At 31.3% G+C, this 22,691-nt stretch overlaps 1 protein-coding gene across 7 annotated transcripts; it reads right to left on the reverse strand.

Annotated features, from left to right (window-relative positions):
* Positions 1 to 1,020: 1,020 nt before the first annotated feature.
* KU70 (ATP-dependent DNA helicase 2 subunit Ku70-like protein) lies at positions 1,021 to 21,876 on the reverse strand. 7 transcript variants are annotated; one of them, XR_016321754.1, is made up of 20 exons: positions 21,668 to 21,876; positions 21,524 to 21,601; positions 20,726 to 20,842; positions 20,281 to 20,395; positions 19,425 to 19,530; positions 19,183 to 19,300; positions 18,978 to 19,061; positions 18,800 to 18,858; positions 17,535 to 17,668; positions 17,400 to 17,443; positions 15,650 to 15,726; positions 13,070 to 13,217; positions 11,698 to 11,759; positions 10,406 to 10,466; positions 8,817 to 8,909; positions 8,615 to 8,732; positions 7,921 to 8,023; positions 7,605 to 7,791; positions 6,201 to 6,395; positions 1,021 to 1,400 (listed from the first exon to the last, which is right to left on the reverse strand). XR_016321754.1 is itself a non-coding variant. In XM_012219205.4 (19 exons), exons 1-19 carry the CDS (start codon positions 21,731 to 21,733, stop codon positions 6,282 to 6,284), a joined length of 1,884 nt encoding a protein of 627 aa, XP_012074595.1. In that variant the 5' UTR covers positions 21,734 to 21,876; the 3' UTR covers positions 5,839 to 6,281. The 7 variants fall into 7 exon arrangements, 1 of the variants encoding a protein (XP_012074595.1); XR_016321756.1 differs by lacking the exon at positions 1,021 to 1,400 and adding an exon at positions 4,159 to 4,433; XR_016321757.1 differs by lacking the exon at positions 1,021 to 1,400 and adding an exon at positions 4,159 to 4,446.
* Positions 21,877 to 22,691: the final 815 nt, after the last annotated feature.

Raw genomic sequence — 22,691 nt, forward strand, 5'->3', positions numbered from 1 at the left:
TTAGTTCATGCTAAAATATTTGGATAAGAAACTTTTGGATGCCAATTCTTGAAGTTTTGGAGAAATCTGTTGGGTTGGAGCTGAAGTCCAAGTAATTATTGAATGCTCCTGGAAGTTGACAAATTAAGCTTAGGCAAGGCTAAGGGAGACGCATCCAAGGCAGTTCCAAAACCCCCTAGAAGTTTTCAAATTAAGCTTGGACAAGGCCAACAGAAGCGCGTCCAGGGCTATTTGGGATTAAGGTGTTTTTTCAGTTAGAATTACTTTGGGCCTACTCCAAAAAGTCATTTAAAGCCACTGGACCACTAACTAGGGAATTAAGAATGACATTCAGATTCACATAATTTATCTTTGTAATTAATTTGAGATTTTAATTTCATAGTTTAGGATTTTTCCCTCTGTAATAAATAGAACCTTAAGTTCATTGAGCAGCGGATCCTTTTCATATTTTGAAACAACAGCTATTCTAGGGTTTATTTTTCTATGTGTTTTCTCCATGGCCATGCGTGGCTAAATTTTTATTTTCAGCCAAAGGTTGAATTCGAAGTAGAGGTTCTTCTACAATTGTGCATATAGCTAATCAATAAGATTAAAGTCGCAATTGTTTCTTCTTCTTCTTCTTCTTCTTCTTCTTCTTCTTCTTTAATGTTGAATATAATGATGTACAAAATGACAATCTACCTCAATGTGTTTAGTATGCTCATGATAAATCGAATAATTGGCTACATGTCTGGCTGCCTGATTATCACAATAAAGAGTAATAGTTTGAGAGTGATTAATTGTCAAGTCGAAAAGCAATTGACATAACCATACCAACTCTGTAAAAGCAATAGCGATTGTCCGATATTCCGTTGCTGCCGAAGAGAGAGAAACATTAACTTGTTTCTTGCTTCTCCATGAAATAGGAGAGTTTCCAAGAAAGATAAAGTAGCCACTAAGAGATTGGCGAGTAACAAGACAAGTAGCCCAATCTAAATCACATTATGCATTAAGAGAGAGGGAACTTATAGCCGAAAGAAATATCGCTTGTGCAGGAGTAAGTTTTAAATAACGCAATATGCGAAGTGCTATTGTCCAATGATTTTCTCATGGCTGATGCATGAATTGTGATAAAACTTGAACAGAATAACAGATATCAGGTCGTGTAATAGTAAGGTAAATTAAATGACCAACTAACCAATGATAGGGACTAGGATCATTGAGCATGGAGATACCATACAAGCTTAATTTGTGATGTTGCTCCATAGGAAAACGAACAGGTTTAGAACCGAGCAAGCCAGCTTCTTATAAAATGTTAATAGCATATTTCCTTTGAGACAAGACTATACCATCCTGATTATGAGCCACTTCTATACCAAGAAAATACTTGAACACTCCAAGATCTTTAATGGGAAACCAAGCTGCCAAGTAAGTTTTTAATGTCACCAATGGGTTATCATCATTCATGGCAACAATAATCTCATCGACGTATACTAGAATTGCTACAAAAGAATGATCAATTTGATAAACAAAAAGAGAAGTATAACATTAGACTAGTGAAAACCAAAATGAATTATGGCAATAGAGAATTTTGCAAACCACTATCGTGATGCTTGCTTTAAACCATAAAAGGATTGACGAAGACGACGTATTCAAGTATCACCAACAGCCAAGTATCCTAGAGGAGGTTGCATATATACCTCCTCATATAAATCACCATGGATGAATGCATTTTGGACTTCTAATTGGTGAAGAGACCAATTTTTAATAGCAGTAATGGCTAAAAGACTGCTACTTGTAATGAGCTTGGCTATGGGAGCGAGAGTCTCCGTGTAATCTAATCCTTCAACTTGAGTATATCCTTTTGCAACCAACTGCACCTTTTAACGGTATATAATCGCATTTGAATTATATTTGATTCAATACACCCATTTACTATTTTTAGAATTGCTTTTGAATGAATTCATCTCCTATTATTTTAAACATATTTCTTTTATTTCATTCTTCACCTATTGATTTTGTTTAATTTACTCTCTATTACAAACCCCCCCCCCCTTTTTTTGTTTTTAGTTTTTAAAATTTTTTGGTTATTGAAGGAATTAATCAAAACTAGTCTTTAGGGTTCGACCCTTCTTACCCTATCTATAAATAATTTAGAGTAGGAAGAGTTGGAATTATTTTTTGTGGCTTCAACGACTATCATATATAATTTTTTATTAAGTCAAAAAATAAATTTATAATTTTTACTTACTATTATTTTTGAAAAATGAAAATAAAAAATATTTTTAATGCGATATTTTACATGGGTTCAGATATTTAAGCAGGTAATTATAATCGAGTTTCAAACGGATTTGGGTATTAAAGATAAAATTCTAAATGGGTTCGGGTATTTAATTTATAATCGGGTTCCAATTTGAGTAGTGCATTTTATGTGAATACCCAACCCATTGCCATCCCTAGTCCTTATTACTATCCTCTACCTATCGTGCACTTAAACTTACAAATTTTGATAACAATAGACACCTTTCCATACTAATAGTAATAGTTTTGAGAATTTTTGACTTTTATATTGCAAAATATTGATTTGATGTGTAGTTAATATAACTTTTGGAACAATAATTTTCACATTTTTCAACTATGTAATAAATATTTAATTGATCTAATTTTGCAAGTTAAAATGCTCAATAAAATAATTCTACAAGTTTAAGTATTCAATAGGTAAATTTTATAAATTGAAGTGTTTAACGTGTCAAAGTAAAAATTGAGAGTGCCATAAAGTTAAAGTAACAAAGTTCAAAAGTGAATTTACATACTTATCCTGTAAATGTTGCACATAATATCAATATAGGCATGCAAAGACAATTATGCACATGTATGCATAAATGTTTTATGCTTGACAGATAATTTGTATTAATTATCTAATACTACTCACAGTTCTAAAGATCTTATTAGTACAATACTCATGATTTCTATCTCTCAGCGACTGTAGAGTATCCATTTCTATACTATATACAAAAGTGGGAATGAAAAGGAATAATAGGATTATCTATAATAACCTTAGTGAAATTGTAGAAATCCTAAAATATCCTTTTAGATAATTGATAATAATTTGAGTTAAAATTAAATAGTTTGAATTTTTAATAATTGATAAATTATGATATTAAATTATTAATCAATTGAATTTTTTAATAATTTGTTATTAACTGATTTAAAAGGCTTACATTCAATTAAATCTCTGTTACATTCAATTATTTCTCAATTTCACAATGAATTAATTACTAAATCAATCAATAATTATATTTATCTTTAGTCATAGTACTTGTTTAAACTTTAATTTCTACCCTAACTTTTTCTTTTAACATTTGTGTAAACTAAATTATTATTATATAAAACAATGTAAATATTTCAAATATATAGGAAAAACCGTGGAGAAATAATTTAAGAATTTTTAATAACAAAATAAATTTATTTTCTCAAAAATGTAATATGATTGGATATTTAAGATAACCATGATATTTTCTTTTAAAAAAAAAGCAGTATGAACATATTATTTTTTAATAAATATATATGATAATGAAACATTTGAAAGTTTTTATATTTTATTTTATAAATTTATTTTTTAAATATTTGATTCTATTTTTATTATAATTTAAAATATCTTATTTAGGGGAGAGATAAAGAAAGAAAATTAGATTTTTTATAACAAATTTTCAAATAGAACATACATAATTAAGATTTTCAAAATTTTTAAATTTTTACTTTAAAATTTTATTTTTAAATAAAATGAACATATGTATGTATATGATGACAAACAGTTAAAATTTTTAATTTTAATAATATATGTAATATTTTATTGTTATATCTATGTATCTATATATATTGAAATATATTTAATAGGTGACATTGTAGTTATAATGAATTTTAAATAAATGATGATTTATAAATTAAATTGAAATATGTATGTATATGCACAGTGTTGTTTTATTAATTAATCGTTATATTCACATTAATTTTATATGAATGTTTATTTTAACATTATAAAAATCTAAATAATATAAGATAAAAATTATAATCAATATTTAATATTAAAAAATAAAAATGAGTATAAACAATAAGTAAAAAATGACATAAAAAATTGAACAAATATGAATAATGAGTATTGTTAACATGCAACACGCGTTATAAAAAGACTAATAATTTATAAAAGATGAGAGTATAAAGCTATATATAATTTTTGATGCATGAAATCCACAGGTACATGAAATTGAATATAATTAATAAAGTGATAATTGACTCTGAGATACATTGGTCTAGTATTTAAAGCTAACTAAACTCTACTCTAATGATCACATGATCAAGTCGGTGTCTTGAAAAGGGCTTTAATCATCGCTCCCGAGCTAAAAAATGATTAATCTCTTATCCATCACATGATCAAGTCTGCGTCTTGAAAAGAGCTTTAACATCGAGCTAAAAAATGATTAATCTCTAAATGCCAATTGTTCATATAAGAATTGCATACGGAGCACTAAAATTATGTTAACTATGAACTACTATTTAAATTATCAAAATTTTCTTTTTTTGATTATTTGGAAAAACGGGATCTAAACCTGAACAATTGTCCGCTTATATATGCACTCACCACTAGACTATGCTTTGATACGTGCAAATTATAATTAATTAAGTAAAAACGAATTTTTAAGGAAAAAACAATAAGAATAAGATTACTAGAATTCTACCTTTTAATTTTATCGACTTGACCATGAACTTAAATATTGATGGCCAACTTAGTTTTGGAGCGTGGCAATGTACACATGGAGCATACGTGGCACACTCAATTTGCAGAAAATGCTTTCATGCCTTTGCAACGATAATAATATAGAAATTTTTTCTTTAATTTTTACCTTCCAAAAAATAATATATTTTCATTTATCATCCATTACAAAATAATAAATAAATAATATATATATATATATATATATATATTTCTTGGAAACAAAAGCTAATATTTTAAATTTCTCAGCATAATATAACACCTTTCTCCAATTACTAGGCTCCACATATACATTATACGTCACTCAGAATTGGCTACGAACATCATCAAACTTTCAAGTGTGTAAATGTCGTATTTAATGTTCTGTAGCCCTTCAAATATTGGTGCTCCCTCAAGCTTTCATGTTTGAAATCCTGATCATACGATTGTTTAATTATTTAATAAGTTCGTTCTTATAAGAATCAGTTTGGCTTGGTTCTTAGATGAACCTATCCAAATATTATCATCTGCTGTATCATCTAAGGGGCAAAGTATTATCCAAGATGTTATTCTTAGATGAACCTAACTGAACCAAACAAATCAAAAACCAAACTACACTTTTCTATCTCAAACTAAAATCAAACTGTATAAAATTGAACCAAATCGAATTGATATGATTTTGTTAGTTCAATTGATTCAGTGATTTTTTTTTTATTACAAATTCAGCTTATGTTTTATAACTTAACCAAAAATCAAAAACCAAAATTGCCTAAAATTGTAAAACCAAACCAAACCTATCAAACCAAATAACTGAATTAAAAAGCTAAACTAAATCAATTCAATTTTAACCGAGGTGGATGCTCACCTATAGAGGGGTGGTTGTCACAGGTTTAGTCCTCCAAGAGTATGTTCGGCAAAATTAACTATTTTGGTAATTGTTAGATGTTTTAATAGCATTAGCTATTTTAATACATTTAACTGTTTTAATAATTTTTCGTAAAACTTTAAAAGCTAAACATTACAGAATTAACTTTTTATAGAATGCTAACTTAATTTCTAAAGGCTAATTCGAATTTTATATTACCAAACACTATAAAACATAAATAATGTTTAATATTTTAACTAGTCAAAACACTAAAAATTAATTAAAAAACTGTCGTCCAACACAACTAAATATTATGAATAGTTTTCCTCGCTGGGGTCGCCACTCTTGTTCTCTCGCCACTCTTGTTCTCTCAAGTTAGAGGTACAGCAAATTGGGGCATACGGATAGGCAAATACTAGCATTGTCTCCGTAGTCGAAGAACCTAATGCAACAAGATGTAATCTCTCTTTCCTCGAACAACTCTTATTCTCTTTCTCAAAAAAGTTAAAAAGAAAAGAAAGAAAGGCTGAAGCAAAATTTTACTTTTGTAATTCTATACATTAAACCAGCTATTTCTACACAAAATAAAGTTTTGTAAGCACTTACCACATAATATCGTTTTGCAGACAAGCAAATCCCATTGGTTCGGGAAGAAATGAAGGTGTTTCACTGTTAGTCTCATCTCACTCATTTCCCCATGTGAGTTAGTATTCTACTGATCAAGGCTTCCTTCTTACCAGCAACCGGAAGGCTGTTCGCTGTCAAGTAAATCTTCAAATCCGCTACTGTCAAGTCTTTCAACTGCAAAACATATAAATCCACACGAGGGAGCAATTCTCATTAATGCTACAAATTCAATAACCTGAAACCAAACAATATCTTAAAAAGCCGTTAGGCCCTAGGTATGAACTGTTGCTTAGTATCCATTACTTCCATGCAATATATCAAAAGCTTCCAACTTCATCCAATTGGATGGATAGAGGGACCTGAATTTAGACATTTGAATTTCGTAATATATAGATTTACTCCATCTATTGCATTCATGAATCTTAGACTTATGAAGACAAATAGAGTATGATTCTTTTTGGTGCATGCAAAATAACTTTTGAAGGGGAACCATATAGGTTTAAACTCTTCATCTCCTACACTACAAGGCAAGCACTTGACCACAAATAAACATGTAATTTCAAATCTTCCTCAAATAAGGTGACATCAATAATCATTCTCAATAGCACTTGTCAATTTAGTGTCATGCACAAATCCTCATTGAAAATTTTTACTCAAACACAAGCAATCAGAAATTTTAAATGAGGAAATACAGAATTACCAATAATTGGCCTACAAAAATTTCATTCCTTTCAAAGAACAGCTAGAATAGAAAATTGCACAACCTAATTCATCTGTGCAAAACTAATAATGGGTATAAGGAAAATTTCAAAATGCCCTTCAGCACCCCTATCCATTCTCCCCCCTTTACAGGATAAATTTAAACTTAATCCCTTTGTTTAAAACATCACAACTCAAACCTGGAACACTTTAACTGGAACTTTAGCAAAAGTTTCCATTTTATGATTTCTCTCAATTGTTTCTTGTTGTTTTTTGTTAAATTGACTTTAGGCAAATTACTTGTATAATAACTTTAAATTAAGAAGGGCTTCAATTCAAATAGTAGCATGTAACAAACTTCAAGATAAATTTTAAGCTTAAGATCGAATTGTTCTAACTTCAATTCATATATCAGTATTTATTTTCTGAAGAAATTGAACATATGGACTTCTAATCATGATAGCTTTTTCTTAAAAACCTTATTACAATATTTTCCAAAGAAATTACTGTGAATATCAGGGAAAAAAAAAATTCTGTAAGGTTCAAAATCTAAGCTTCTAAATTATTCAATGTTAAATTCTTAATTTTTATTTTTTTTTAAGTTAACTCGGAAACAAAAGGAACTATAACTTTAGACAACTTTGAAAAAATAAAAATTAGTAATAGTGAAACAACAAAGCATACCTTTCCATTGTCAGCAAGTTCAGCCCAGTCATACTTTGCATACTCATTCCCAGCATTTTCAGCTGCTGCTTTCCTTTTTCTAGAGGCCTCATTTCCTTTGCCATTGCCAGCAAAGTTGCATTCCTCATCATAGTTATCACCATAAACAGAAAGTTTGAATTCTTCTATTGCCTTAACAACTCCTGGTCTGGCCATACATGTAAAAGTTGACAAACCAATACATTAACAAAATTGAGATAATCAGCATAAACAGACATATGATACAACAATGGTTGATTTAACCAAGAATGGTTAGCAAAACCTCTATTGTAATTACCTTGTCATTCCTTCCTCATCAGGAAGTGTTTCATCTTTGCTTTCTGGCATCTCATCTTCTCCTAGAGCAAGTGCTTGCAACATTGCATAGTGTCTCTGCAATGCTGTAAGAAATTATTTTGTTAAATACAGTGAAACAAAGGCAACTTGCACAGTAAGAGTCCTGTGCAATCCTGAGAATAAAGGCATGCTAAGGAACAAGTGGTAACGGAATTGAAATAAAACCCTCAAAAATATGTAGCCATCAAAATATACATACACTTCGTGTCAGCATCATTTTATATATGATTCATAGCTGTTATATATAAGATTTTGAACAAAGTCATTGCAGCAATTTAACATTATGGTAACATATTCCTCTATATAGATAAGGATATGTATAAAATTGCTTTCTCTGCGGCACCATTTTAAGTGCTATTTTCCAGTGAGATGGCATAAATGCCTGGCTACCATGCACACGCAGAGAGTCTCAAGTTGTAAGAATGGTACAGTCCATGTTAGGGCCACAGTTGAGGAAATACCACTCATTATTTAGCAATTTTTCTGTTTGTCTTTTACCTAACTGGAGACATACTAGCAAGTGGATTAACTGGCATGAGTGCTTTGATAATATCATTCATCCAAAGAAAAGCTCACATACAAACTTTGACATTCAGAAGCAACCATGGAGTCAACTGTAAATTATGGCAACTCACCGGGGTTAGCAAATTGGCATACTGAAAAATCTCTCAAGTCAATTCGTTTAATTAAAGCAGCAGCCTTCTTAATTTGCTCATCAGTTGCACGAGGTACCTCACTAGACTCTGAATGAAACTGGAATGGGTCACCCATGTCATTGGTAATAATAGTAAATAGTTTACATAATACATTTGAAATAAATTTTATAATTGGTCTTACCTCTTCAATGTCTCTAACATCATCAGAATATGGAAGAAATATCATATGCATTCCTGGTGGCTCAACCTGACCACCAGCATTAAGAATCTCATCCTGCAAAGATTCAAAGAAATAAGATGCTTTATAAGATTCTACGGAACCCAGAACATAAAATAACAACTGAAGTCCACAGGACATTCCGGTTCAAAACATTGTGCACTCTATGAAAATGTTGCTTAAGACCTTGAATGCTCATTTGAAAAGGACATAGTGAGCACATGTTTCCTTCCATAGATAACTCAACCTTGAAAAAATGACAGGACACACCCATTGTAAGTGCAATATTTATGGAAACTACAAACAAGTATATCCAACCTTTCTCCCCAATGTTTTTTTGCCACTTCCATAATGTTGCGTTGTCTTCCATGCTGTACTTGAACTTTGAGTTAGCGTCCAGCTTCATTGACACTTTAAATTGAACATATTTTATTGAGGGAAAATAACAACAAATTTTCATTTTTTTTTTTCACTTGGTCTGAAATTTTTTTTAACAAAAGAGGATTTGCGATTAATTCCAACCGTTAATTCATGCGAAGGTGGCAGTAACATGTCCAGTCTCAACAATTTAACAGATTTTATGGAGGGAAAAGAACAAAAAAGGTACAATGTGAGTTTCCAATGTTTTTTCTCTTAAGGTCTGAAATTTTTTTAACAAAAGAGGGTTTGTGATTAATTCCAACCATTAAGTCATGCTAACATGGTGACATGTCAAATCTTTAATTGCCACATTGCAGTATTAGTCTAATGGCACATTACCATGGACTAACAGTGTTAAGGTGTCAAACCTCTAATTGTTAATAGAATGAAGCATAGACCTTTTTCTGTCAAAAAAATTTCGCAAACTTGAATTAAAAAAACATGTGGCCTCAATGTAATTTTTTGTACATTCCCTTTCTATTTACAAGGTCTCAGTCATCTAATGACTATTATTGATTCCTGCCCAGTGCTTTACATTCAGTTTGTGATGTCTTTATTTAAAAGCACCATCAAATATGGAAGGCTTAGTATTAGTGAAAATTTTTATAGATGCTATAAAGTGCTGCTCAAAATGAAGGGCGAGGAAAACCCACCTCAGCCTCAGTTCCAGAGTAGTGGCATCAGATAAACGTTTACTTTTCTCCACTTAATTATGTTCAGAGCCGAATTTTAGATCAATGATCTCTGTGTAAGACCATTGTAACTCACACTATGTTTGTCTAACTCTTCTATTCTTTACTGCTACACTTGACACCATCACTCTTCTACATCGGTGCAGCCATAGATTGTACTAATTATAGATCAAAGACCAAAATATGGATAAAGAGTCCAACTTCCTTCAGTGTATATTTTCTTAACAAGTATAAATTGATTGATGTTGCTTTTCAAATGACAGGGAAGACAAAGAAAAGAGAAATGCTGAAAAGATGTAAGATTTAGTAGCAGTCCATGCAAAAAACAGGGGGATTATTGGCGGTTGCAGGCAACAGGTCAGACTCTTTCACCAATCTATCAAGTCACACATGCAATGCAACAAAATACAAGCTTATTCAAACACGCATGGGAAATCTTACTTGTGCAACAAGGGCAACCAATCGGGGATGGGATGAACTGCCATAAAATGCAACAGCAAACCTGCAATATGTTAAATGAATAAATTAAACCTTCAGCAATTGTATACTATGTGTAGAATATTGTAAAATTCCACCTTCAAATGTCCTTAGATTTCAATCAAAACAATATGAATGACCACAAGCATATTAATACTCCGAGTCAGCATGACAATTTAAAGACAGAAAAAGCTACCCAAAATACAACTGAACGTATTACAGTCTAATTATACTTTGAATCTCGAATTGCTAGAAATCTAACTTCAAGTCCAATTTGATTAAATTTCCAGTTATTAAAATAATCATTAGGCTGCTCAAATTTTTGGCTCCTTCCAAGCTCATTGCTACAATCCATCATCTTGACCATTAGTTAACTATTAGGATACAAATTCTCCTTCTGTTTTTTGTGATAAACATGGAAACAAATTCACCTTACAGTCAAAGCAACTAAATTATTCCAGAAATTTGACATAAAGAATATGTATTAAACTTTACAGAAAAATGTAGATAACTACAGTGAATACAACTACTAACAAAAAAAAATTAAATAGCTAGTACAATTCATTGAGAATGGCCCACCTACCTCCCTCCCCCTCCACCTGATCCCACCCCACAACCAACAGAAAACCGAAAATAATAATAATAATAATAATAATAATAATAATAATAATAATTGATTCACTTTTCTTTGTTGATACAGTAGCAATCATTTATGACATGGTATCTTATAAGAATTGTGAAATTCTCAACACAAAAGGAGTAAGGTACCCATAGGAAGTAGGTTCACGTGACAAGTGAAACTTGAATTTAATTTTACCTTTGAGGAAAAGTAAACTTAATTTCGCTCAGTTGTAAAAGATGTATTAAGCAGACTTTTTGTTAGTAATCCAACCCATTCAAGGTAATTAATCTGTGATTCAGAATTACTATTTTTGTGATAAAAGCTTGCTCTGCCTGCAGTGAATATAAATTCTACAACCCCATCCTTTAGTGCATAAACTGGAATTGCTCCAGGTACAAGTACACATTCCATCTAGGCATCCACACACATCGAAGAAAATGAAGGAAGGAATGAACAGTCACTAATTTCTATCATGCTTAGGGAAAAAATCCTGATTAAACCATATGAAAGATAAAATAAATTCCATATACACATGATAATATCAAAAGCATATGGACATAGTTCACATGATCATATTAAATGCATATGAAGTTCAAGGAATAATGCTCCATTCAAGTGCATAATAGCCACCAACCGTTTAAGCCGCAACATGGATCTATGCAAAGCAATGAAAATGCGAGTGCTACCAATAACTTCCTGCAATAGACAATAATCAAAAGAATCAGCCAAAATATGTTTCCAGACTAAACACACAACTCAGGATTATTAGAAAATCTGTGAAGCCAAAATTTAGTAATTCCTATATGTCATGAGCATATTAGTAGCAAACAGAAATTTGCAGTAATACTCCATAAATTGATAATATTATTCAGATTAGTCAATGAGCACAATCAATATCATAATCACCATTCCTAAGACAAACAATTAAGCTAAATTTACATCGGCTTCTAATGAATGCCTAGGATATTCTCTACAGTATTATACTCAACAAAATTACAAAAACTTTCAGATCATCCACATAAGATATGTTTGGTTCTAATGGAATAGCATCATAGATCATTCATTTCCTTTCTCATAAAAGATCTATCCATGCAATTTCTGTGATCCATTTTCTTTCTCATAAAAGATCTATCCATGCAATTTCTGTCATTGGATATGAAACCAATAAAAGCAGCAGCATTTAGAACAGGAGGTTAGATCCTAAACTACTGTTATTGGAAACAAAAAAGAGTAATGTGATAAAGACAAGTCCCAGTCATAATTTAGTTTTTCTCCACCTGAAACCCTTTAACGCCATTATAATATGAAGGAAACTTATTTGCACTTTATTGACAAAAGAAATAAAAGGAGCCAAAACTTTACAACTTTAGTACTAGTGTTAATTCTAGCCCCACCTTTCAATTGTCAAATAAATTCATAACCTTAGGTCATAGTGTGAATTGTATCATCTTCAGATAAAAACAACAGTAGCAAAGAGAAAATAGCAGCACAAAAAAACATAATCAGGCTAGATTTATTATTCAAAGAATGGTTAAAATTGACATTATTACCACTACCATTCAAGCTAAATTAACAAAATTGAGAGGTGTAGCTAAAATTGATGCAAGTAATTGAATTTTGGATTTCATGGGTCGATTGCCCTCCATCAAAGTTCTTTAATTGGTTTCTTAATAGGATGCTATCATAGAATAAATCGACACTATAAAGCAAGTCGATTTGAATATAATAATAATTAGATTGATAACCAAAAAACAGAATTTCCAAATTGGTTATTTAGGTTAGAAGAAGGGAGACAGTGGTATAAGTAGAGAATATCAAATTGTATTTCTTTAAATGTTATCATGAGGGATGAAATAGTAAAGCAACAGGCACAACATAACCATTCACAACAATTCAGAATCACAACAAACAATAAAAAATAATAATTATCTGTCAAAGCAAAGATAAAACCTAAGTGAATTGATATATGGATGCAGCACAGTACAAAAATAAGAACCAAGAAATACCTTGTCACTAGGAAATACAAATGTCGAAGGCCTCAGGTTGTGATAATCTTTTAAGTAGCTTAATGGCTTGAATCCAAGAAGATGAAGATGTCCGGTTGAAACTCTTTTTATCTGTGACAGCTCCTCCACAGAGAACTTGATATTCTCACTAAAGAATAAATTCAGTAGTTAGGTCGCAAAACACATTGTCACAAAAATACTAGATGGGAACTCTAATTCTGATTTTACTCGCCACTCTAGAGATAAATGAAGAAAGGGAACCAAGTGATCATCAATACAAAAAAGTTGAACTGAGTAACCAAAAGACTGTAAAAAATTCAATCTTTCAAGCTGCTTAATAGATTGAATCCAAGAAGATGAAAATGTCTAGTTGAAACTCTTTTTATCTCTGATAGCTCGACAGATGACTTGATATTCTCACTAAAGAGTAAATATAATAGTTAGGTTGCAAGTACCAATGCAGAACACACTTTCACAATAATACAAGATGAGAACTCTGATTTTACTCAGCTTACTCTAAAAATACAAGAAGAAAGAGAAGCAAGTGATCATCAGTACAAAAGAGTTGAATTGAGAGTATTAAAAAGATGGAAAGAATTCAATCTCAATGCACTGAAAAAAATATAGAAATAAAAAAAGAAAAAGCAAAGAAAAAGATAAGGCAACAGGTCCTTTTAATGCATATGCACAAAAACAGAGAGGAGAGAGACAATAATATAGCACAGGTTGGGGGGGTGGTTAGAACAGGTTATCTTGGTTAATTTTGGGGTTTATTAAAAGCTGTAGTGGGCAAATATGTATGGGTAACAATTAGGGTTTTTATGGGAATGGGGTAAAGAAAAAAGACAATACAAAAAGGAGGGTTAAGGAGCTGTTTTTGGAAGCATTAAAAGGCTGTGAAGTAATATGGGGAAGGATAAGTGCTTAGGCTTAGGCTTCACATCTAAACATTCTTTGGCACCACCCCCAAGATCCCATAAGCATCACTCAACTTGAATGGGGGCTGTGCTCGGCTCTTGGTACTCCCAAATTGAATTGAAAAACTGATCCAAAAAGCACTAGAACCAAAAATAAATTAATACATACTATAATTTACTATTATAGTACATTTTTAGATATTTAGGAATGATTGCACCAAAAACTGAACCAAACTGTACTAAATTATATTGAACTGAAGAACCAAATATATGTGAGTATTTTTAAGAATATTATATTACGTCAATTTTAAATATTTAATGCATACTCCTATAGTTTATGTAGAAGTTTATTTTATATATCATTCAATATATATGCTACACATAAATTTTATATACGTGGGTGTGTGTGTGGAGGCAAGGAATTGAGGAATTCCACTGAACTTAGATTTATGAAATTTTGGATAGAATAAAATGGTAACTCAGTGTACAAAACATCCCACATTGATAGGCTCCGGGGAGGGTTCCCTTGCTTTTGCAAAGAGGCGGTTTCCCATGACCTCGAGGTCATAAGTAGAATAACTTTACCATTACACCACAACCACCCACCCTCTAAATTTTGTACATAATAGCAAAAGGAAAAGAAAAAAGAAAAGGAAGTGATTCCATTTCCACTATTATTATTATATTATTACCTATTCTACCGGCAAAAATAAATGGATTTGGGATTTAATCTTTTGATGACACGAAGAAACAATATAAAGTTGATCTTTTTAGCACTTAAACTTTTTATGGATTTCTATTTTTTTTTAATCAAGTTCATATAATATAATATGGTTGAAGTACATAAGAAGGCTTATTAAACATGTAAAACATCATGTATTCCTTCTAATCTCTTTATTTTTACAGCTTATTTTAAGATTAAGAAGCAACTGTCTCTTGTATAGATTGTTTATTAGTATAATATAGATATACGATACCTTATTCTCGCAAATTACTGCATTTATCCGAGTGATCCACAAACAAAGAAAATTTCTTAGAGAAAATAATAAGAAAATGATTTCTTTTTTTTTCATTCGTATTCTTCTTTGTTAAACAAAAAAAAAAAACAAAGGAAAGAGAGAAGGGGCCGGGGGGAAGGGGAGGAGGGGGATATGAAAAAATAAAAGGATTACTCCATTCTTAATAGCTATTTCTTTAATCGGTGGGTAGGAGCTTACTCTAGATCGAAACCATAGGAAGTACTACCTGATCATTTCTACAAACTTAAAGCCCCAATTAAAATACTTTTCTATTATATATTAGGTCGAATTATCCCTTTAAATAATTTTAATAATATTTGTTACTCATCCTTCCAATATCTCGGTGCTCCTAACCATCCATTCATTTTTGCTTAATAGCTTGTTAGAATTATGGTAATACATATAAATGATACGGGAAACTCAATAAGATTAATATTTTAAGCATGCTTCAGTTAGGATGACTAATCAACCAATCTTAGGGCAAAAAGTGTTCTTTTTTTCCCTTTTTTTTTGGCAAAATTTTTACTCCAAATTTAGAAGTTGCTTTCTTTATGTGTGTGTGTGTGTGTGTGTGTGTGTGTGTGTGTATAGAGAGAGAAAGAGAGTCACAAATGACATAATCAATAGAATACAGACAAGCTTACTTTTTGTAACACTGAGTGAGCTTTGCAGGTTTATGCATCAATGCACCCGTATCCGCACATATGAAAGATCTTTCCGTCTGCAAATTGCTAACACATTTAAAAGTGACGTGAATAAAATAAATTTCTAATCTTGTCTTTTGTCTAATTAACTGCCATATTTTGTTATGTGGAGTTAAAAGCGATGCTAGAAATGGCAATAAGTTTAAAAAAAAATAGAATTTTTTCTCCCAAAAAATTAATAGTTAGTGTATATAGGTCCATAGAGCATTAATTGAAAAATCAACGACAACCTTAAGCCAAAAAATAGGAAGTGTATAAAAAGCCAAAAAAGAAGGAAACTTAAGGTTGAATATAACAAAAAAGAAACTAGAGAAAAGAAAAAAAAAAGGAGCTAATGCAACTCTTGCATACTCTTACTTTAAATCCCATTCTCTTGCTTTCATCGATTTTTGTCATTTGAATCATAGATGAAAACATAATTGACTTTGTATGACATAAAACCACAATTGTAAAGCTCATAACATAAAGAAAATAGGATTGTTTAGTAAAAGAAAGAAGAAACCATGTAATGATCTATTATTGATGCCTTTGCAAGATTTGTGGTGGAAATGCCAAAAGTAAAAACATGTTAAAGCTGGATGAAAAGGGATCAGCTGAGCTTGAGTGGGATATCCGATCATTAGCCATGAGCTCTAGTAAGTGCACCATAAAATAAGTGTTGAAGAAACATATGAGTATCTTGGCAAGGCTATTGTTCGTTTGTATTATTTATTGATCCACTATTATTGGTAACAACGTCAAGTTAGATGTAGCTTTTTCATGAGATGAAATGGGTGAAAATATGAGATTTGGTGGCACTCCGACATTGTTGGGAAAAAAAAAAGGGCCATGTGTGCAAGGGTGATGGCGGTGGAAGTGGTTAAAGCTAACAATTATGGTGGAAATAGTTGTAAATTCAGACCAACAGGATGCCAAAAAAATATATATATATAATATCTAATATCTGCTTAGTGCTTGCTGGAGGAAAATAAAACTTTAGAAAGTTAAGCTAAAATGTCGAAACAATCAAAAAATATAAAATAATATTATTTTGAGACATATCAACATTATGTGAATTAAAATATATTTAGTCAACATATCAGGTTTATTTGGTCCAAACATAAAAAGTTTAGTTATTAAACTGAACAAAATCAAAGAAGATCATAATTGGATAGTTGGCTAAAATAGAGTAGTAGAGGGCTCCTGAGCAAACTATAAAATAAAAGATAAAGCACCCATCTCATAAAAGCACATTTCTATGTCATATAAATAAATAAGTAGAACAACAACTATGCCTTAATCCCAAACTAGTTGGGTTGGCTATATGATCATTTGTTTCCGTTCTTCTCTGTTCATAACCCAAGTCCACATTAATCTCAAGTAGTAGATTTTTTAAGATAACTTCCCTCAATATAGTTCTAGCTCTACCTCTTCCTCATTTAGCATCCTCCACCTCCAATTACAGCATTGCTACATTTTTTTGAAAAAAAATCTATATATATATATATATATATATATATATATATGATGACTCCATCTATTAATGAATTTTTTAACTGAAAAATAGAATGCCATCAATATACTTTTAGATTGCCTTATATCTCATACTACCTTTAAAAAACATATCATACAGTGCCTTGTTAAAAGTCACTAAATGACTTCTATTTTCTTTTATGTATATAAACATGAATACACCTGAAACGTGACATACCTTTAAAGGACGATTGGTTACAGAATCAAGCCATGTAATTGGCCCTGAGAAACAAAGTTTCAAACACAAACACACTTATCAAGCATTACAAGGTGACATGCTCATGATAGTAAGAAAAAAAGCAAGCAAGAGTACCCTGTGTAGTTGGACGTATCAAAGCATATGTACTCAGGTTAATTGACAACCCATTTGCAATTAACAAGGTAATTTTTCTTACTATGCGCTTTGTAAACATTCGTTTTCTCAGCTGATCTTTCATATCTTCCAATCTGAATGAATATAATTATTGACATAAAAAGGAAAATATAAAGAGCATGCAAAATTAAAACATTAAGATTTCCAGCATCATTTATTGGTGTCAATATCAAGTTCTATATCATATCCTTCACTAGAGGATAAGATGAAATTATCTAATTCCAAGAAACCTGAAAAACAAACAGTTCATTTGAAATTTTGATAAATCCTATCAAAGACTCGAGGTACAGATCAAGATGGCCTTCAGCTCTTAATCATTGGATGGATATACCATGAAGCATGAGATGGAATAAAATGATGACCCTTAAGGATTTGTAGAATTAAAGTATTTGCTTCATGACAAGGTTCTTTAATGTGTTTATCACACGAATGTTCTCAACAAATGCCGAAGTCAGATTCTGCAAGATATGTCCCTTCATGTACAATGAGACCTTCAGGGTACAAAATTAGTGCAAATGCCACGCGAACAGATAATCCATTCCTTTTGATTTATTCCTATCACCGTGTTGCATCTCAAAATGCAAACACAAACAAGAGCCTTTCAGTTTTCTATAACAAAACCTCGATATATACAATTATAGAGTCTGGATTCCATGTTTAGACAGCAGCTATGATTTAAATTTTCCTTAGCCAACAACCATGTTTTGAGTCCAATTTTGCACTCCAGGTATAGACAACAACCGCAATTAGAAATTTACATAATGGCTGAAAAAGTAATCACCAGCTATTACAAGATATAGCAGTGTGTCTCCTACATTGTCGACAATGACAATGCCTATTATACTTTAGAACAGCAGAACTTTCAACATTGTTTTACAAATTTTAACAAATGAACAATTGTATATTGACCTAAATCTCTGTTGCACGTTTGAATTTTCTCATTTTATTACAAACTTTATTGTAAAGTAGTTATACTACTTTATGAATGGGTTTATTTCCCAGACCATCCAATTTTCTGCTAAATGCATCCTATCTCTTCATAGCTTTATAGTCAGTAAATTCCTATAATGTCCCTTTCAATTTCACTGAATAAACAATTTTAAATCTCAAAAGTGAAAACATCGTGAAAACTAGGAATTAGATAATATATTGTGATAATCTTGGCAATTGAAAATAACACTAAAAAGAAAAAAAGAATTGCATACTTTTGTCCTGCCAAGGGCATAAATTGATCAACATCATCACCTCCCAATCCAATCAATTCCTGAAACATATAAGATTTTGTATCAAATTATCCCAATTTAATGACCATAAGTCTGTTAAGAAACCAAATGTACATATAGAGATCAATCAAGTGGTCAACTGGAGCAGGTATGGACATACAGCATAGAAGAGTGAAACATTGAACTCCTCATCAGGCCGGCTTAAGGGGAGAAGTTCGATTGAAATGCCAAGGTCTTGTGCATCCTGAAAATCCCCCCTCCCCCCCAAGAATATCCAATTATGGAATTTTTCAGGAAAATGTGTTCTTACGAAGACCAATGAAATAAAAGTAATTCCAGTCAAAAATTTATACAAAATAACATGCCTTAGCTCGCTGCAATGTGGTTCTTGTCATATCTGTTTTTGCTGCACCCTTCATACTCCCAAAAGGATCATCTTCATTTGTAAACAAGAGTATCCGCTTATCAGCAGTTTTTGCAGATCTGAGATAGTTTTTTCACTTAACATAAGCAAACACAGCATATACGGAAATCTAGAAGAACAAAAAGAAAACTTCACTATAGTTAAGCACAAAAAAAAGAATGAAATGGTGAAATTAAGGTTTACCCTTTACGCAAAATTGCTTGTGCTACCCAAAGGGCATTGTAAAGGGAATTCTCCCGAGACCCAGACACAATGCCATACTGACTGCCAATTTCTTTCAAAAATGATTCTGCAGAAAACTAGTGGAGAATAAGTGAGGACTTGTAAATAAAATATACATTCATCGAAAAGTAAGTAGAACAAACCTAAAACTCCTCTTATTGTGAGACCTAACAAGGAACAAGGCTTCTGGAGATACAGAAACAATTTACACTACAACAACTTCGAGTAATTGGTACCATCAATGTCAATTAATGGACATGGCTTGCATGACAAGCAGAGAAGAAAACAATTAAACTAAAGATCAAATGGATAATGATTGATAAAAACTCAACTTTCAGTGAATGTCAAGTTTATCTAATTTTTTGGATGTTATCAAATTTCTCCCAAATGTTATAACTGGTTGCAGTCATATATAGAAATAGACATTTCATTCTCTTCATTAGGAATAGGAATTATATACCACACTTTACAATTGGGTATGCATATAAAGAATTCCAAGTTTATCTAATCAATAGCAATGCTGCTCTTCTCTCACTGCCATTTTATTATGCCAATTCCAGAACTAGCTCAATATAAACACATAAATCTTGGCAAGAGTTTTTCCCTTACATACAATTGAAACTGATTATTGATTATAGCATCCATATGAATTTGATAAAAATAAAGCCAAAAGACGAAGTTCACGAACATTGGAAGTATTAACCATAACTAAATTTAAAATAAGAAAACCATATCCCTCAGTAAAGAAATACAGATTATAATCCCTCTATCACAGTTTTAGCAAATGAGAATAAGAGAGAGAGAAAGAAACCCCTACCCTCTATGCAGTCAAAATCTTTTATAAGCCTAGCAGTTGGTCTGTCCAGATACTCTCTTTCAGCAACATTAAATACAAAGACACCACTTAGATCCTGCAAATTCCTCTTTTGCCTCTGCAATAATTCATAAAATAATGATGAACTAAATCATAGAGCAACTTAATGCCACAGCTTAGAATACTGGGTTAATGCTCAACAAGCCAAATCTGGACATTAAAAAAGAAAAGACTATGAACAGAAACATCCCAAGAATAATATTTGAGAAAGAATGTAAAGGCTCTAAAGACAACACTCATAAAATAAATCAATCTACAATAATTTGCAAGCATGGAAGTATCCAAAGAAACATGAAATTCCAGCCATCGGATAAACAACTTACAGTCTATCTCAAAATAAATAAATAAATAAAAGATAGAAAAAAAAGAAAAAAGATAAACAGCTTACAGTGTTGAAAAAGACGATTGCAACTTCATCATATGATCTGTTAATGATTTGAGTCTTCAAAGACTGTGAAATACAACTCACAGCAATGTGGAAATGAGTTTCTTCCTTTTGGTCTTCCTGCCAACATTAGAAAAAAGCAAGAAATGTCAAATTCACCCATCCTAAAAGCAAATAATAGCAATGTACAGCATATGAAAAGTAACCAATCATACATAGCACCAATAGAAGGTGCCGATCTAATAGTTTTATCCTTTCTTTCACAGCAATCCAAATAATCAAAACTGGGTATCAGAGAGGAGAAAAAACATCAATTTACTTAGTAAAGCATCATATAGGCAGCTAAAAAGCTCAAGCGTTACTCTCATTTCTATTCAATATGGTACCATTTCATAAGCTAGAGATGATATTATAGTGAATCCTATAACCAGCAAGATGGCTATAATTATTCCATCACCAGGAAGAATATGTTTATAGGTTATAATGGAATTCAAAATAATGTAATCAATTGAATTTTTACTTTCCATTACATCATAAAAAAGAAAGCCTGAGTTACATTGAAAAAAAAAAAAAAAAAAAAGCCTCAAAGCAATGCACCACAGCTTCAAGTCAAGGAATAACGAATAAGCATTCTAATGAACAACTTTAGTTGATTAGCCATCAACTGGCAACGGCAATTGAGTCTTTCATCAACGTTTTAGTAAATTAAACAATTCAATTGAATTAATTACTACAACAACAGTTTTAAAAGAGAATAAAATAAACTATACTAGGAAGGAAGACAAAGAGAGGGAAACTGACGCCAGGGCAAGTCGTGCTAAACATTTTGGGAGAAGCATCGACGAGGTAGACCACAAACTCTTTGGAGGTTTCCCTTTGCTGCAAAGTTAAGATAGCAAATTAATTAACGGCATCTTCTAATTTACAAAAGAAGTGAAAAAATACCTGATAAAACTCAGAATCGGAGTCGTCTTCCTCGTCTTTGAAGATGTCGTCAGGGTCCAACTCCATTATCGAGAGTGAAGAGGGAGAGAAACTAAGTTATTCACTCGAGACAGAGAGAGACAGATAAAGAGGGAGAGAAGTACCGTTCTGAGTTTCTCGCTAGTCCACCCGCCTCATTATTTAAAAAACTGGAAGACTGAAATTTTGTTAATAAAAAGTGTCAAGGAAGCTAACTGAAGCGGTGGACTGGGGATAGACATAGGCACCGGTTCATTTTGAATCAGAATGCCATTGGATTCGAACTGTATTGTAAATGAATTTAAATTAAATTAGAATCATCAGTTCAAAATTTTGAAACGAAATTCACGATTTAAAGGTGAGTTAAGGTTCATGTAAATGCTAAAATTTGAATCTAAACCAGTCTTCAACCGGCAGTTAACTGGCGGTTCTGATCCGGTTCGAACCGAAAATTTTCTATTTTATTTTTAAAATGATAATCACTTAACATATTTTATACATCTCTAAAAGTCTCAATAATATTTTATTATATGATATACTTTACTTAAGATTTTCTTTTTAAAAAATACACTTTAGTTTAAAAGTTAAAAATCTAAAAAGTAAAATGGTAAAAAAAGAGAAAAATATTTAGTCTAAACTTATATTGTTTTTAACTTTTTTTTTCCCTTCTAAATTGTTTACTAAGTTTAAAATTACATTCTTTTGAAGCATTTTTCAAAATTTTCTTATTAATTAATAACATTTAAATAAAATAAAGTGATAATTTATTTGATTATTTTGCAAAATTAATTAATTTTATTCTTATATGAGTATGAGCATTCTAAAATTTATTTAAAATAACATTTACCAATACTTTTTAAGCACATATTAATGTCATCGAAAGAAGGATGTAACATTAAAATCGATTTTTTAAAAAAAAAAACATATATCGCTAGAAACCGTGATCGGAATCGTCGGTTAATCAGAACAAAATCGGCGGTTCAAGAGCCGGTTCAGGTTAAATATT

This window comes from Jatropha curcas, chromosome 7 (genome assembly GCF_041381405.1).
Source record: "Jatropha curcas cultivar XTBG-Jc1 chromosome 7, XTBG_Jcur_1.0, whole genome shotgun sequence".
In the NCBI taxonomy this organism is placed as follows: Eukaryota; Viridiplantae; Streptophyta; class Magnoliopsida; order Malpighiales; family Euphorbiaceae; genus Jatropha; species Jatropha curcas.